Raw genomic sequence first — 17,806 nt, 5'->3', positions numbered from 1 at the left:
TTGCTGAGGTCCTTCATCATGAATTCAATTTCAATCCTATTTTCCTCCCTATCTGAGATTTCCTTCATTTGCAAACGCATTCGGGCCACTTCTTCTTGGCTAGCGCTATGAGTTTCGTGCAATTTTGCAATTCCGATAGCAAAGTCTCCCCTCGTCGAATCTTGGGCCTTCCCTTTTCTCTTTGCTTCCTTTTGCTTATCTCTTCCTGGGGGCCTAGCTAAAGAAGGAGATGGGGTCATTTCATCGACACCTTCATCAACACCTTCATTTCTCGGTGCGGCTTCACGTTGAAATAATCTTCCCCATTGTTGGTTTGCATCGATTGCCCACCTTGGACAATCCTTGAGGACGTCCCAAGCATGTTGCAACTTAAAAACTTGATTTTTTGGTGTTACTCTTGTCTTGTAAATTTCCATTGCTTTGTCACCCTATGCAAAAAATACATAAAAATAATTAGTTGCAAAATAATATTATGTACATGACAAATAAAATATCAAGAAAAAAACTCACAATTTCTATGGCGCTCCTTTCACTAGGCATGCCAACCATGGCTCTCTCCAAGTTTCCCTTCCATAAAGTGCATGCTTTGTTGATAGTCTTCCACCGATCATAAACACCACCACCATCCCGCCTGCCGCCGTTGCAGTTTTCTTGAAACTTTGCAATGATTTTATCCCACAAAACCTTTTTATTTTGATTTGTGTCAACTGCACCATCTTCACTAACAGAAACCCATGCCAAGTATAAAGAAACATCTTCCTCAAAGGTCCAATTATGACCTCTAACATGCTCTCTTGCCATGTTGAACAATTTGGAAATGGAAAGAAATGATAGAAAGATAAATTGGAAGAATTGTAGGAGAAAATTGAATTTTGTGATGTTTGAAAAAATACATAGGTATTTATAGAGTTTTTGGGTAAATTTTGTGTTAAATAAATTTATTTAATTATTTTAGCCGTTGGATTTTAATTTGGGCCGTTAGATCTTTTTTTTTTACTGTTAGATTTGAGTATATTCAATCTCAACCGTTGGATTCAATGTATTTTAAAATAACATATTTTTTAAAAATGAAATTTGAATCTAGACCGTTGGATCAACCAACGATCCTTAAACAATGGTCGTCAGATGCGGAAAAGAGCCGTTGGGCTCGGGCAAGTGGCCGACATGGCCCTGATGCTAGGTCCCACGCTGTCGGGAACGAAACGCAGGCGCTCCGCGTGGGGCGCGTTGGAGTGTGAACGGGCCGAGAGTGGCCCAAAGGCCAGCGAGTCCAATCGCGCAAGGGAAGAAAGCTGGGGGGGGGGTATTTGGCCCAGAAATAACATTTGGCATTTAGCTCAAAATTTTAACATGGGTTGGAGAGTGTTTGGAGGGGGTAATTTGGCTTTTAGCCCAGGTTTGGAGTTGGTCTAAAGGTGTTAAAAATTAATTATTTTCATAGTTTTGGGTAAAAGAAGAACGTGAAGTAGCAAAAAATGAGCTTATTCTCACATCATAACAGAAGTAGTTTTTTTTCAAAGCACAGCAATACCAAACTAGTCCTACCTTTCATCTTGAACGAGACTGCAACCATATCCCAAACTAATAATTAACCGTCAAAGAGAAAAATTAAGGGCTTATTATATTAATAATCTACAAATTGTTGAATAAACTTCACATATTTAATACACCTCATATTTGCTTTTTCAATGGAAAATTATCTTAATACACCCCACGTGCTTCCCCATAATACCCTCACACCTCACATTTTCAATATACACCTTATATTTTCTACATGCACCCCATATTTTTTATACACCCCACATTCTCAAATCTTATAAAGCTTTTAATTTGGACAAAAAATGCCGACTGGAATTTTGACAAAAAATGTCGCCTAAGATTTAAAGCATATGTGGGTTGTTCTCAATTCCACCATTAAAACTCATGTTGTCTGTTTTTAATATTTGGTGGTAATTTTAGGTGTTTAATTCTTTATGTAATCCCCTGTGACCCCTAAAAGATGAATATGAACATAGAAGCTTGAATAACGCAGCAAAAACAAGATTAAATAATTATCGATGTCGTCAAAATCACTAAAACAATAAAGAATATGAACTCTTACCTCATGTGAAGCTTCCGAAACATCGATTTCATGTTTTATTCGTCAAAAATAATTTTTCTCAATCAACATGTTTGTAGTTTCATTGATTAGGGTTTTGTTCAACAATGGAGGGTCGGAGAGATTTTGATAGTTAAAGAAGATAAATAATATGTTAAAAGTGATTTGGGGTGTATTTAGAATTTTTTTTTTATAAACCTAATAAGGTCAAAATTACCATTGCTTAGTAGGGTAAATAAGTAATTTAATATTAAATTTTAATGTGAGGTGCATTCAAAATTTTGTGGGGTGCTAATATAAAAAGCAAAATATTATGAATACTTTTTATTTATTTATAGGACTAGTTTGTGGATAGTTTGTGGTTTTGGGACTGCAGTCCATTCTTTCAGGTGTTAAAAAAATTCACATAGGTATTTCAGTCTTTTTTGGGCATTATCGTATGATTTACCAGCAATAAGAATCAAACTCAGAACGTGTGATTCAACAGCTTGCCCCTAGCCACAAGCCTTCCCCTTAGCCATCATCGTGACTCAGAGGCATTCAGCCTCTCCTGACCACCATCGTGTGACTCACCATTTGGTAAATTGGTATGCAACTCATTCCTGGCTAAGAAAGTTAGCATTCCCTGCAGCCCGCTTGTACTGCGTTTGTTTTTACCTTTCTGAGTGGACCAAAGAAAGGAAGAAAAATGACAATTCATAAATTGAACAGGTCTTTCGTTCCTCAAAGCTACCATAAAATACAAACCATATTGAACAGGTTCTGATAAAATGAAATTCCAGTTTTAATTAAATCAACCAGCAATTAAACTAACCATAATCTTATAGGCGGATGTGGCTTCAGTGCTACGCAACTTCTAGAAAAAAAAGTGAGAATTTCATTCACCAAGCAAGAGGAAAGCAAATTTCAAAAGCTCCAGCCTCTCGTATGAAAATGGAGGAATAGAGTTTGCAGTGTGCCATAAATAATACAATAATCCAATGTTATTCACCAAAGAGTCTGCATATTCACAATAGACGAATCCAGTGCTCCTTTTTCTTCCCCCCCCCCCCCCTACCCCTTTTCTGAAACACACGTCAAGAACATGAATGCGGGTGCTCACAAATGCGCACGGAGAAGTTAGCTGCCTGTTAATTTTTCACTGTGCTCACTAAGCCATGAAAGGATGTCGCTAAAAACTCGATTTATCATTGCATCTGACTCACCCTCCAGAAGGGAATGCCATGCATCCATGTAAAGGATGAGCTTCTTGTCGGAACTGCTTGCTTTCTCATACAGGGCCTTACTTACAGATGGATCAGTTACAATATCAGCCTCTCCATGCAGGATTAATAATGGAAGAGAGACCTGGAATGAGATTTAATATAAGTGACCCAATAAAGTTAGAATTCTATGTGCTACTGCTGCTAAATTATACTGAAATCAACTGAACTTTTCGGGTAAAACATAATATCTGAAATTTCAAATAAATTTGTGTATTTGTTGAAAAGACAGTCAACTAACACCGTTGTCCAGTCCCCAGCACCATCCTGAAATGATAAGAAACTACCAACTTTCATACAGTTTTGCGTTTCACTAACATATATTGAATCTACCGGAAATTTCATAAAGATGTATAGGGCTTTGTTGACAGAAAGATAATAGCATAGATTTACTGGCTGTGAAGGTCCTAAGTAGTAGTACGTCTTGGTTCTAGAGTTAAATAGGGGTCTACAAGCAAGACTCAGGTCTGTTCTGAGTGCAATACCATCGATTTTCATTGGTCTAAAAGAAATGAAGCCCAACCGGAAATTTCACTAAGCCAAAGCTGAACCAAATAGGGTTATGTCAAGCTGGATACAGAAGAATGGTTTCTACGAAAACACATCACCAATGGTCCATGGAAATGTGGTGTATTTGTCTTGTGCTACTTCGTATCACAAATCACGATCTACAAGAGCTGTAGGTTGTATATGAAAATATTAAAGTCGTTTTTTATTTCTTCTTTGAATTTGTAATCCAGTCAAACTGTACTGAGTTGAAGTTATTTCAAATTCAGATCCAACCAAACATCCGAGGATTCCGCTTAATAAGAATTACCACCTAGTTATGTAGACGCCTGAACTGTTAACGGCCTCAAAGAACAAAGAAGAGATTAGGAATATGCAGCAATAGGCGTTACTTATTAAGGGAAAAGGTTCACACTGAATATACTGGATAGAACTTGATGCAATCAAAGAATATTAAAATGGTGATTCAGTTGATTTAGAAATTAACTGTAATAAAAGAGGAGTCATGGATTAGCATACTTCTTCCAATCGGCGTTCTATCTCTTCAGTAGTTCGGAGCATTTCTAAAGCAGTCTGCAGGCGTGGTTTATCCTTGTAGGAAATAACATTGTAGGCTGTCTGCATTCAGGATAATGAACAACTTGTCAGCCACAGTTTACCACCCATCTTATGAACATCAGATGATTCAGACCTTCCATATTTTTAATTTTTTACTGCTTGAAATTATTCATCAAAGAAAAGACTAACCATTTCTCTTTTCTTCAGGTCTTTAAATGCTGCCTCAGCCAGATTCTTTTGCGGAACCAATTTTTTCTTTGGAAGGAACTTAGCCACACCAATCAGGATTTGTGTTAGTATCCATGGTGGAACCATGTCCTCCGAAATCTACAAAAACAAAAAATAAAATGGAGAATGTCCACCATTTAGTAAAAGAAGGTAAAAACCAATGGAAAACATTGCTCCTAATGCTAACACTTACCTTGCACATCGGTGCAACTAGTATTGCGCCATTCCATGCACTAGGTTGTTTTAGGTGAGCCTTCAGAGCTACAGCTCCACCCAAGGACTGTCCAAAGAGAAAGGTCGGGAGCCCACGTAACTCAGGCTGCTCTGCGGTCCAAACCAAAGAATGTATATATTGAAATGAAGATGCTATTTTGTATATTTCTTGTTTGAATAGACAGACCAGACATTATATACAGCATAATAAATTGTGTACAGATCCTTCAGTCTCTATCACTTGATTGTCGGATGGGAAATAAAGCAAAGGATCTGTCACCAGCCAAGGAGTTCAATTCCCTATTTCAGATGCAAAGTACAAAAGAATAAGTAGCTGAGCAGAGCTACAGTAATTCAGAAGAAATTTTTTTCCCTGAATTCGTTTTTTTCACATCACTGCTATTCTTGTGGGCTGGATGAGGGCATGAGAGAGCAAATTGATTTTTCGTATGTTAAGTTAACTTGACACAAAATTTGCCCTCATTGCATTTGTTATCAACCGTTAATAGTCAAATAAAGTAGTTGAGAAATTTTCCCTTGCCCTCTCTACTCCCAACATCTCTGCGAAGGGGAGCATTTTTTATTATAGATGCTCTCCTGTCAAATTCTCTGCAACTGTGCCTTTTTATACTAGTAAATGATCACAATACTATCCCGAATATTGGTCAAGGCAGCGTGGTGAGGTTGACAAGATGCGTACAGGCTACAAATACCAACTACCAAGGGATTTATGCTAGATTAGAAAGAAATGCACTGCGAAATATTAGATAGATTGAAATGCTAGACGCAGTGCACGAGGCATTTATAATTGACTACTTGAAACGAGTCGTTTCAAAATCCTTTGTGTAGTGGCTTTGTAATGCCCATGTACTGCAGTTTCAATCCCTCTATCTAACGTTTTCTAGTGCATTTCTTACTAATGTATCCTAATCCCTTTGTACTTGGAAATCTCTCGTCCAAACACACCATTAGAGTTCATCTGACAATCAGATTTTCAGGTTCATGCTTCTCAGTTCCAAACGCGGTGCAGGTTTGAAGGACCAATATGGTACAACAATTTCTCACCTTAGAAAGTTCAAACAAGAAAGTTAATAACTTATTCAGCACACCTTTGACTTTTGAGTAATGCTCAATGACATCATCTACAAGTCTGTCAAAGCTGGGAATATGGCCATGTAGACCTTCTGAGAGACCAAAGCCAGGGTAATCCATTGCAAAAACTCCGTAACCATTTGATGCCAACTTCCTCGCAATTCCTGCAGATATCATGAAATGATTAGGTTCCACAAAGAAGCATGTTAAACACAGAAATTTGGTCAGCAAATACTCTGATCACAGGTTACATGCCTTCAAAGAAAAAAGTGCAAGTATCCCCGTAGCCATGACAGTAACACACTATTGCTTTGGGACGAGATGTCGCTGGAAGCCAACTCTTGCAGAATATTTTCAATCCCCTGGAGTTCACCTCATATGACTACACAATAGAATATGATGTGATCATCTTCATACGAAAAGTAGAGAGCAGAAACTTCGGAAATCTAAAGAGGGAGGCCCAATGCATTTGAATAACGTATCCTAGCATTATACATGATCGCTTAAACTTAATTATAGGAAAGCGGGGAAACTTGAAATGACATATACAACAACAACAACAAAGCCTTTTTCCACTAAGTGGGGTCGACTATATGAATCCTAGAACGCTATTGCGCTCGGTTTTGTGTCATGTCCTCCGTTAGATCCAAGTACTCTAAGTCTTTTCTTAGAGTCTCTTCCAAAGTTTCTTAGGTCTTCCTCTACCCCTTCGGCCCTAACCTCTGTCCCGTAGTCGCATCTTCTAACCGAAGCATCAGTAGGCCTTCTTTGCACATGTCCAATCCACCGTAACCGATTTTCTCTCATATTTCCTTCAATTTCGGCTACTCCTAGTTTACATATGAACGAATGAAATAAAAATGCAAGTTGATTACCCTCATAAAAGAGTTATTACCTCCTCCATTTTCAATCCATCGGTCGGTGTCTGCAAATTAACCAAAAAGTAAAACAATAAACATCACTAAGAAAATCTTCCAAGCATGTATTACAAAATGTCTGCAATGTCACCCTAACAATTACATAACATCCTGAACTCGAAATACCATTTAAGAAACATGACCAAAAAAACCAAAGCAAAATAGTATAAATAGCAAGTTTCAGTATCGGTTCGTGCTGCCGTGTGTACTGCAAGACTGAACTAAAAATCAAACTCAGGGACAAATTTTTTGAGCAGCAGTAATTATGTCAATGTAAAGAAAACAAATTTACGTCGAAAAATAGTTCATCCATTCATCCCAACCACTTACTGTCATTGACCTATTTAAAAGTTTCAGTGTAAATCATCATCAACCCACCACAAAACCTAATTACACTCTCTCAAATCACAACTTGCACGAATTTTTTGAGCCATATTCTAAACTAATCTAAACTACGCGGGATTCGACGTTGCGTGCAGGGCAATCACGCTGCACTAGCGAACTTGGCTACGCAACAACTCAATCTAACTAAAACAGCCCCACAAAAAATAATAAAATAAAAAGTTCAGTTTATGAATACCATAAATAAACAGACAAAGCAAAACAGCCGAATGGATTAAAGAAACAAAATACCTTGAATAGAATATGGTCAATCCCAAGCTGAATTTCCTTGAAGGCCTCACGAGCCCGCCTTCTGGCGGGAGCTTCATCCATGTTTGCATCCAGAAGCTTCTGCAGTTTCTCGTCGACGCCTGGCAGCTGCCGCTTCTTGGGCGCCATTGCTGCTGCCTCCGTGCTCTTCCTCCTCTTTGTAATTCGGAAACAAAAGCTGACCGCCCTCAGCTCTGAAACGTTGGAGTTTCTTGTAAGAGTTGGAAACGAGAGCAACCAAATGAGATATGAATTGGAGCAGGAAGGAAGGAAGCTCAATTGTTCCGGGAAGGGAGGAAAGGGTGGCGACTGTATGGCTAGCCGAGTTTCAACGCCATCTGGGATTCTGTTCAAAAGTAATGATTAATAATTACTCCAAGTAAATGAAGGGCCCGGAAAGGAGGAAGCAAATAGGAATTAATTTTTTTTTTTTTGGCTAAAAGCAAATGGGAATATTGACCATAGAAAAATTAAAATAATTAAAAGTAAACGCCACTTGGTACTACAATCCAATGATATTCACCTTCATTTGTAAGTGATAGGTTTTAGTGATTCTCGTTAAAGAAAAATTCAAACCACATTATTGTTAGTCCATTATGAGGCTAAGCCCACCCCTAGTATAAATAATAGCGTTTGTTCAAAAAAAAAAAAAAGGAGAGAAATGTTAAACAGGCTTTCTTAAAGTGAGACTCGATGTGGACTCTATGTTACCTCATAATTTAATGTCAATTCTCGTGTCATTATTGCAAAACATTGTGGCAAAAACATGAGGAGTCCATAAAATGTCACACTTTTGAGAGAATCTCCTCTGACATTACTCTTAAAAGTAATATACACTTACTATATTTTTCAACCATGTTTGCATCAGCTTCCTAATAAAGATAAAGTTCATCAACATATATGAGTCTCACAATGATATAAAAGTAGTAAGGAAAGTGTGATAAGAGTAGAATATTTTTGTTTATTAATTAATTTAAAGAGCAAGTGTTGAATGCAGTGTTGGAGATGCGATCTAATTAGAGATAAACGTTTTAATGGATTTGAAACACAATTTGATACACCATGTATTAACACTCGAGTTAAAAAGCTTATCGATATTCTTCTTCATACGTGAGTGAGAGGTCTTAGGTTCGATTTTCGTTAAAGACGAGTTTGAACCATATTATTGTTAATTCATCATGAGGCTAAGTCCACCTCCTCTCTTAATAAAAATAATATCGGTTATTAAAAAATAAAAAATAAAACTTATCACAATTATATTATGACACGCAATAAAAAGAAAAAAAAAAGGAAATTGGTCGATTTATTAGTGGGAAGGTTTTGGCACGCACGCAACTTTGGGTTGAAAGTTCAAGTGTTGAACGACAACGATATCATTTTCAAATCCTTATAAGTCAAGGAGATCGTTTTAGTTTATTGCTTTTAAGATAGTCATCGTGGGTCAAGTACAAAACTAACAACCAACTGGTTTAGTATGTGGAATGAGAACTTCTATCACATATTTGGAACACAAGCTGATAAATTATGTATTATAATATAAGTGGACAAAAGTTTTTTTAAGTGACCATCAACTTGTATCATGTGGTATGATGGCTCGTGTTTTGAGTATATTTTTTTTGTGTAGAAGAGCAACTTGCATGAAAGTAATAAATCATCATTATATATAGCTTTATGTAATAATAATATAATGTTATGTGTACCAAATTTTATATATGTCATTGTACTGTATGTGATATGCCATCATGACTTCCAACTAAATTTTTACCGTTAACTAAAGATTGGATACAAATGCTTGTATCAAACTTTGATACGTGTTAGTTAGTATTACGATCTAGGGGTATTTCTCTTCACTTGTAAGTGAGAGGTTTTAGATTTGATTCTCGTTAAAGACGAATTTGAACCATATTATTTTTAACCTATTGTGAGATTTAGCCCACTCCTCTATTCCTCTAGTGTAGACGATATCGGTTGTTAAAAAAAAAGTTTTTGCCATCTAAACCTTGAAATATAGTCTCCTAGTACCAATGTCTACTGATATTCTTTTTCATTTGTTAGTGAGAAGTCTTAGATTTAATTATCACCAAAAGATAATTTGAACTACATTATTGTTAAGTTATTGTGAAGCTTAACCACTCTCTCACCCTTTTAATGTAGATATTATCGAGGCTTCATTTGTCTGACAAGGTGAAGGAGGTTACTGAAATTGAGAAAATGACGGTAGAGGCGGCTCAGTTTTATGACTACTCTATTACCACATGTCTAATAATCTATTTAGGGTAAAAATAAATGAGAATTTTAACGAAAAGCTCATGGTACTATTTATTTTAACGAAAAATCATATTTTTACATTAAAAAGTCAATCCTGATACTATTCATTTATCTTTTATTTTATTCTTATCGTTAAAACTTAAAATTTTCGATCAATTTTTTCTTAATAAATTATGCTTTTCTTTGTAAACAGAAACAAATCGTCGTTTGCATCGGGAAACAAATGCACGCGGATTCGTAGCTGTGATCTGGTAGACAATTTAAAGATAAAAGAGGAAACAAATTCACGCGGATTCAGATAAAACAAAGTCAAGAAACAAATCACGTGGATGAAATGATGTCGTTTCACCTTCGCCACCACTGTTACTTCACCACTATAAAATGAATCCCAGATCCCCTCACCACCACCCACCCTCCTTCCTTCCGCCACTGCCCCTCCCCCCCTCGCCTTCTTTCTCCGGAGGATTCCCGCCAGGTATCTCTCTCTCTACAAACTCCGATAGTAGCTGGCCTAGTGGTTGTTTCAGATCTGGAGCTTTTAATTTTTAGCCGTTATTATTTCCCTAATTTTAGTCAATAACCCACAAACTGATCCGACCCAAATGTTGGTTGGATTTGATTTTTTTTTTTTTCTGAATTATATCTTTTGTAATTTGTGGAAGACTGAAGAATTTTGTGGTCGAATATTGTTTTGCAAAATCGGGTTGAGCTGTATTTACTATTCGCAAAACCAATTTTAAACCCCTGATTCTGATGCGATTTTGGGCGATTCCGAGGAAATCGAAACCGTCTCAGCTTGGGTTTTTTTTTATGTGAGCAGTTACGGCCTTTTGGGGTGTTTTGTTCTCGAATTGGTGTATGTAACTGAGGAAATCTCCGTTTTCGCGGAGGTGTGATATATTAGATGTGAAATTTTCTATCTTCCTGTTTGGTTGCCTAGAAAGTCCAAGAAAGTAGAGAATGATCGATCAAACAATTTAGAGGGGGGATAAAGTTTCTGGGATTGATTTTGTTCTGTGTTTGTTTCTGATTTAGTAAACTTAATCAAATTTTTAGCTCGTTTCTACAGAACATATGTGTGCGTGTGACTTTGATTAATAATTTGGGAAACTTTTGTTTTCCAATTAAAATGAGGTTCAGTGTGTAAGATGAACAATTTTAAGGTTTTCCTTGGATCTGGAAGATTGATGGGAAAGTTGTTCTGATTCGTGTTTTTCTTTGGTGGTGCTGTGTGTTTATGGACAGGCGTTCTTTTGTGGAACAGGAACGGTTTCGAAAATGAACCATTTCAATGTTCAGCAGCAGAACGCCTCTTTCGTGGGCTGTGAAGGCATCAGAGGTCCTGCCTTGATGTCTGACACCAAGGAGCCTGTGGTTTGCCCCAAGCCCAGGCGAGTCGGGATTTTGTCTAACAACCCCATTATGCCCTTGAGATGGCAGATGAGGTACTTTTACTTCTCCAGTGTTGTCCCTTCCACCTTACGTTGGTTATTATGCTTTATTTATAGGTGATGATAACATGTATTTTCTCATCTTTGCAAATTAGCAGTCATCAACCCGAGTTATGCGACTCAAAGGCTGGGGCAGAACTTCTGGACCTTATTCTCAGGAAGGTAAACTTGTTATTTCCAATGATGATATGGATTCAGTTCATGCACATATACGTTTAAGTGATGCATCAAATTTGGAGCTGCAAGCTATTTGATCTTGAGCGTTTTGCTTTTTCTTGTATGGTAAATTGTGTAGATATCTGTTGCACAAACAGTATTTCTGTATAATATTTTTTTCCGAAATGACTACAACCATGGTGATGTTATTGTTTTGTACTTGATGTTATGATATTACAATTGGCTAACATGTTGGCATCTACAGGAGGGTTATGGGTTGGAGCAATCATCTACCGAGGTTGCCTTATCGCCCCCATATTTTTGCGTTTCTCCTCCCAGTAGGGCTGCTAACCCATTAATTCAAGATGCTCGATTTGGAGATGAGAAGACCACTCCTGTTTCGGCATTGCCTGTTCCATCTCCATCAACTTTATCGTCGCCACGCAAAGCAGGTTGTGTGAGAGTGAAGTATGGGCTTAAACCTGCTGCAGTTAGAGTAGAGGGATTTGATTGTCTCAATAGGGATCGCCAAAACTCCCGCATCCCAGCATTTGCCTAAACTTCATCAAAGTAAGTGTACATATAAGAAGGAAAGCTAAAGCCACCATAGCTCACAAGTACAGCGGACTTATCAAGAAGAGCGAATTTTGACAATTTTTTGGAGAAATTGAGATCTACTAGTACTGTATATAGCGTTTGTTGTCGTCGATGATCATCTAAGTTGCTAATATCTACAAGTATCGTGATGGAACATCACGAGAGAGTGTCAAACTGTCAAGCCTTGTGTTCTGGAGAAAGGGCTTGTATATGTTTAAAGCCTTTTGCTCTGTTGTAATATTAAGATGGGTCTTGATTTTTCTGGTAATCACCAGGAAGAGTGTATAAAAACTTATCGGTGATATAGATTGGTGTATTCATCTGTAAATGTGTTTTCGTCATATTTTTGGAGATAAATGGGTTCTGGTTATTTGTCAGTTACGATGTCTTGGTCTTGCCCATGTATCGATCTTATTTTTATATTTCGAACTGAGATCTCTATGAATTGGAATTCTAATGCATATAGATACAAATGGTCCAATGGGAGTAAGAATTTACAAGAACATTTTATTTCTAAGCAGAAGAGCCGTTTTCATTTTCAATAAGTGTTTGATCCAGTTCCTATATATTTACACCATAAAGGTAGATGAATAAATTAGTTGTGAACTCGCTGATAGACACGTAGCTATGACATTTGTTACCCTATTATTTATATTTGCTAGTGGTTCATTCAAATTATTTGGAGCTAAATTACCATACTTTTGTAATTTACAAGTATAAAGACGTGTGTTGGTAAAAAGTTGAATTTGACAAGGTCTTAACACGTTCATTATGTTTTAGTCTTCCTATTCACGTTGGCTTTATCTATTTAATTAATTATTATTTTATTTTTGGGTTGAAGACCAATTGGTGTGATTTCTATTTATTTGGACCAACAGCTGGTGCGCCTATGTGAGTTGTTTTCAACTTACAAAGAAGGGCTTTTCAACTTCACACAAAGATAAACTACGAATTACATTTTCCAGCTCGATTCCAAGCGGTGGGAATTTCTAGAATCATCATGACTCTTAGCTAAAACTAAGGCCACTGGTGAGCTAGCATGGGATCATCGATTGCTTTTGATTCTAACAACTTTAAAAACTTCGTGTATAGTTGGTTTTGTATTGTATTGAATCTTTTAAATGACTAAGCAAATTAAACTACAACCTTCTCCTCTTACTTCTATCGTATTTGTCTTTATTGTCTCTCTTTTTGTATGCTTGATGAAATACCTTAGTTTGTGTGGCTTCCTTGAAAATGACATGACCAAGTTGATAAGTATTTAATTTGTTTTTCACTATGCGTAATTGAATTTCTGCTTGTTTGTGTATGTTGGACTATGGATATATAGATGGTAGGAATAGTTGAATTTAAGCCTGATCCCATTAAAATTCACATCTCTTTGGGAAATTATTGGCATGTGTACTTAACCATAGACTCATGCACGACAGTTCTTTTTGTTAATCGCATGGAAGTTTTTGTTAATTTGACAATTCATGAGCTGACAATTGGATACTAGGGTATGACAGCTAGTAGTGGAACCAACTTAGTGTTTTTTTTCTTTGGTTTCAATCATACTTTTGTTTAATCATTGTTTAATTTTTATTCTTCTTCGAAACAAATCCAATCTTTATTTCATTTAGTTAATAAACAGTGATAGGATTCAATAGTTAATTCAACCCAGGTGGATTCGATATCGTATTTACATATTTCTATTACAATTGATTCATGTAGTTGCGAGATAATTAGTTTGAATTAATCTATTATTTAGGTTAGTTTAAATACACATCACTCGCTAATATTGTCATCTCTCATTTACAAGTGAAGGATACCATAAGGCCATTACGAAGTGGCTTTTCGATACTTAAAGTTAGACTTAAAGATGAATGAAAAATCAAGAGTTTAGTGTTTCTTAGCGGAGGAACGGTTACCTCTCATGGTGGAAAGGCCATGTCCTTTTATACTGGTAGGGTTGAGTATGATGTTGCCCATGATGGTGCACACGGCGTCCTCTAATTGGTATGTTTGAGAGAGAAACCAAAAAACTGTTGAAAGCTAGCCTCACTAACTAATCAGTAGCATAATTTCTTTGCTTGTGGACTTGAGTAACACTACAAAAGCACCCAAACAGCGACCCAAAAGTGCTTCAGCCTTGAGCAATTAACTGCAGGAATATGAATGCATGAAGTTTTTGACTGCGGCAACTTTGAAAAGAGCAGCTTATCCGTTTGTTTATCTGAACAAATGCATGTCCATACGTGTAGCTATCAATGGTGGATGATACAACAAAATCGGCCGCTCAATTATGAAATATGCAAAAAGGAATTGTGGCTCTTGATAACATGCTTTGTAGATGATTTGTGGCTATTAATTAAGCTATCTACAACCTACAAAGGGAATATTTTACAACCTAATTAATTTCCCAACGAGTTGAAAAATTAGAAGAAAGAAAGACAAATTGAAGGAATAACTGCGTTGCATAACATTTAATTATGTTTAAACGAATTTAATTAACATAAAAAAGCCGATTGGCACATTGAATTATGAAGTAAATTATTCAAGTGATTAAATCAATCTCGGTGGAAAATTTTGAAAAGCAACCAAATTTCTATCATGTGTCTTGCAGCCTATTTTCTTTCTTCAAATTTTAGGGTTTTAACCACTTAATGAGTTTGGTTACACTACCCTAAGGTCCTCGATCGAGTGGGATTCAAGCATTTCACAATAATCTCGAATGCTCGAGTGATCATTTTTCTAAATCTCAAAAACAGAGGTTAAAAGTTTGTGATGTGTGTAAAGAAGGTTTGAATTTGTAATTAGAAATAGTAAAATAATAAGAGTCAAAGAAAATGCTAATAGTAAAACAATAAAAAAAATTGTATATTATTTATGAATTACATTGTTGAACAATCTTCTTAAATAAAGAGATTTATATACACAATGGTATGTGGAAGATATAATAAATAATATAATCAGTAAATATAATACATTACTCGTCCAAATAAAAATAAAATACGGATCTCATTGAATCATGAATTTCTCAATCAACACCATCTTGAATCCGATAAAACACCAAATTCGAAAACAAACGAGAGTGCCTCGAAAAAGGGACAGAGAATTAAAGAAACAAATAGACAGAGGTCTTGAAAGCCCTAATCAAATACAAACTTAAACAGACCACCGGGACCCTTGGCTAAGAGCCACAATGGTACATACAACAACAACATTATTTATGAAAATTGTAGAACAACTTAGACGCCTGGAGGCTTGTAAGCGATGAAACTGATGCACTGCACTTGACGGACATTGTCGAATCCGATGATACGGATGAAGGATTGGGGGTAGGCCTTCTTGGCCTCTTCCAGCTCTTTCAACACCTGGGAAGAGTCGGTGCATCCGAACATGGGCAGCTTCCACATTGTCCAGTACCTTCCATCATAGTATCCTGGGGATCTGTGGTTCTCACGGTACACGAATCCATGCTATATGTTTATCACAATTTTTTACAAGAGAATTAAGTTAGCAAACGATTAAGTACGTTACCACGTCAAATCATTAATTTAACAAACTAATATATATATATATACAAGGTTCGAAATTATTAACCTCCAACTCAAATTCCAAGCAGGGAACCCAGTTTTTGCGGAGGAGGTAGTCAACTTCCTTGGCCAAGGACTCGGTAGAAAGGGGAGGAAGGTAAGAGAGGGTCTCGAACTTCTTCAGTCCAAGTGGAGGCCACACCTGTATTCATCAAAATAATTGATAAACTGAATTTGTACTTCGGTAAGTACCTTTTGTTTTGCCAAAAAACAAGACGAGATATATGTATTATTTCGGCCTAATTATACAAAATAATACATATAAGTACCTTAGATATAAAAAATAATTTGCAAAGAATCTGACCCGAAAGTATATATGCATATATATTTGCAAAGATATTTTTATGTTAAATTATCAAACTCCTAATAATAATTTATTTATAGGTTGATAGATGATGTAGTAACTCTGTACTAACTAATTTTTTAGGAGCGAAAGCGAAACAATAGAACTTTGTACTAATTAATTATGAAAATGTATTTGATTAGTAGTTTTTCAATTTAATTAAATGTATTAATATATTTTTAAGGGATTAGTAATTTATTAGTATCGATTAATTCTTACCTGCATGCATTGCACTCTTCCTCCATTGCTTGCAATAGAGGTAATGTCATTGCTTTTTCTGGTGACAGGGAAAGCTGAGGAGGACTTGAGGCCGGTGAATGGAGCAACCATTCTGGCTTGAGCGGGGGCGGAAACTGTAGCCACGGTACCGGAGGAAATCATGGAGGAAGCCATTGCTCTCTCTCTCTGCTTTCTCTTCTTTGAGTGCTTTACTTCTTTTGGTTGAGATACGCAGCTCCTATTCTGCCTTCCTATATATAGTGCTCTGACTACCCTTGTCCTATCCTACGGTCCTGATCCCATGAACATTTTACCAGCAAACACAGACCGTTGGATGATGTACCTGATGACATTACAGCATATAGACCACATGAAGCAGAGGAACAATTTGAAAGTTAGCCTTATCACTAGGCACCACTATGACCTTGCCACGTGGAAGGAGATCCATTATCTTATCTAATCCAAGGGAGAAGGTGAATGTGTGATGGTGGTTGGCCTCTTGTTTTGGTCAGTCTCTTCCCTGCGGTCGGTTTCGCCCCATGCCCCCTCATCATCCTAGTGTCTTGTCTTTATTTCTGGACCCCCTTCCTCCTTTCGAAATATTTACATGCAGACGTAGGTAAATTTTCACTTGTTACAGCAGAGCAGACGGCCTTTCGCTCAAGTGTTTCTTCGGCAATGGAACAAACAAGTTGTGTTTTTTAGGTCGTATTATAACCATAGTAGTTTAGGCTAGCTAAGGTCTTTGATCATAACCTCATGATTTCTAATAATGGTTACGCAAATGTTTATTAGGGTGTCAATGAAGAAATTGATTATGTATGTAATTCTTTACTTTGGAAGGTGTTATGTAAAGTTTGTCAAGATTTAAAATGTCAGGTCAACAGTTCATTATTAATTATATTGATATTGTCTCAATTTAACCACTTGCATAACTTAACAGATTTTGAATTTTATTACAAAATGTCTCAAGTGAAACCACATTTAGTATCATTTATCCAATGTGAGATTTTTCAACACTCCCCATCATGTGTGCAACCAATTCTACTTTGAGAACCTCCTCTCTTTTTTTCTCAAGTAGCAGAAGATTGTTCGCTAGTTTAGGATCTTGTTCACGTAAGCAGTCAATTTGGAGGGAACCCGCTTTGATACCATGTCAACATTTTAGAGTCAAGCCAGCTATTGACTACCACACTAACTATCCCAACTTAACCACCTAATCGTCCAACAAGTGTTGAATTTTATCACAAAATGTCTCTTTGCAATAAGGAGCATAACCATTAAAATTTATCCTATTAAGTTTCCAATGTGGAATGGCATTCTTTAACAAAGTTGTGGTCTTAAACTGTTGTATTTTGTTGTTTTTTTAGACAAAAATGATTTATCACCGTCATTATTGTGCGAAACGAATTTCCCACAAACATAAAATTAAAGAGACATGTGATGAGAGAAAAATGATTTATCACCGTCATTGTTGTCTTGCCCATTTAGGAAACAATTGATTAAAGAGACACGCGATGAGAGAAACCAATCAAGAAGTTTAGGGAAGGCCCTTAACATCTCCGAATTCATGCCCATTTAGTGAACAATTGATTAAAGAGACATGTGATGAAAGAAACCAATCAAGTAGTTTAGGGAAGGCTCTTAACGCCATCCGAATTCATGGTC

At 36.6% G+C, this 17,806-nt stretch overlaps 2 protein-coding genes and 1 pseudogene across 3 annotated transcripts; 1 reads left to right on the top strand and 2 right to left on the bottom strand.

The window, feature by feature from the left end:
- Window positions 1-2,952: 2,952 nt before the first annotated feature.
- LOC126612617 (caffeoylshikimate esterase-like) lies at window positions 2,953-7,891 on the bottom strand. 2 transcript variants are annotated; one of them, XM_050281078.1, is made up of 8 exons: window positions 7,509-7,890; window positions 6,854-6,883; window positions 6,214-6,340; window positions 5,976-6,122; window positions 4,847-4,977; window positions 4,615-4,752; window positions 4,387-4,485; window positions 2,953-3,445 (listed from the first exon to the last, which is right to left on the bottom strand). In XM_050281078.1, exons 1-8 carry the CDS (start codon window positions 7,653-7,655, stop codon window positions 3,218-3,220), a joined length of 1,047 nt encoding a protein of 348 aa, XP_050137035.1. In that variant the 5' UTR covers window positions 7,656-7,890; the 3' UTR covers window positions 2,953-3,217. The 2 variants fall into 2 exon arrangements, with proteins under 2 accessions (XP_050137035.1, XP_050137036.1); XM_050281079.1 differs by lacking the exon at window positions 6,854-6,883 and having other exon boundaries at window positions 7,509-7,891.
- A 2,222-nt stretch (window positions 7,892-10,113) lies between these two features.
- Window positions 10,114-12,049, top strand: LOC126611440 (uncharacterized; annotated as a pseudogene).
- Window positions 12,050-14,979: 2,930 nt separating this feature from the next.
- On the bottom strand, window positions 14,980-16,382 carry LOC126610768 (ribulose bisphosphate carboxylase small subunit, chloroplastic). The gene is made up of 3 exons (XM_050278898.1): window positions 16,139-16,382; window positions 15,584-15,718; window positions 14,980-15,459 (listed from the first exon to the last, which is right to left on the bottom strand). Exons 1-3 carry the CDS (start codon window positions 16,310-16,312, stop codon window positions 15,229-15,231), a joined length of 540 nt encoding a protein of 179 aa, XP_050134855.1. The 5' UTR covers window positions 16,313-16,382; the 3' UTR covers window positions 14,980-15,228.
- Window positions 16,383-17,806: the final 1,424 nt, after the last annotated feature.

The sequence above is a fragment of the Malus sylvestris genome, chromosome 17 (genome assembly GCF_916048215.2).
Source record: "Malus sylvestris chromosome 17, drMalSylv7.2, whole genome shotgun sequence".
Classification (NCBI taxonomy): Eukaryota; Viridiplantae; Streptophyta; class Magnoliopsida; order Rosales; family Rosaceae; genus Malus; species Malus sylvestris.
This window is presented reverse-complemented; position numbering and strand designations above follow the sequence as displayed.

Coding starts and splice junctions, on each gene's coding strand:
- LOC126612617 (XM_050281078.1), bottom strand. CDS start 7,655: ATGGCGCCCAAGAAGCGGCAGCTGCCAGGCGTCGACGAGAAACTGCAG. Junction 6,123..6,213: donor TTGCACTTTTTTCTTTGAAG/GCATGTAACCTG, acceptor TGATATCTGCAG/GAATTGCGAGGAAGTTGGCA. Junction 4,978..5,975: donor GCATTACTCAAAAGTCAAAG/GTGTGCTGAATA, acceptor TTTGGACCGCAG/AGCAGCCTGAGTTACGTGGG.
- LOC126610768 (XM_050278898.1), bottom strand. CDS start 16,312: ATGGCTTCCTCCATGATTTCCTCCGGTACCGTGGCTACAGTTTCCGCC. Junction 15,719..16,138: donor GAAGAGTGCAATGCATGCAG/GTAAGAATTAAT, acceptor TGATGAATACAG/GTGTGGCCTCCACTTGGACT. Junction 15,460..15,583: donor GCTTGGAATTTGAGTTGGAG/GTTAATAATTTC, acceptor ATAAACATATAG/CATGGATTCGTGTACCGTGA.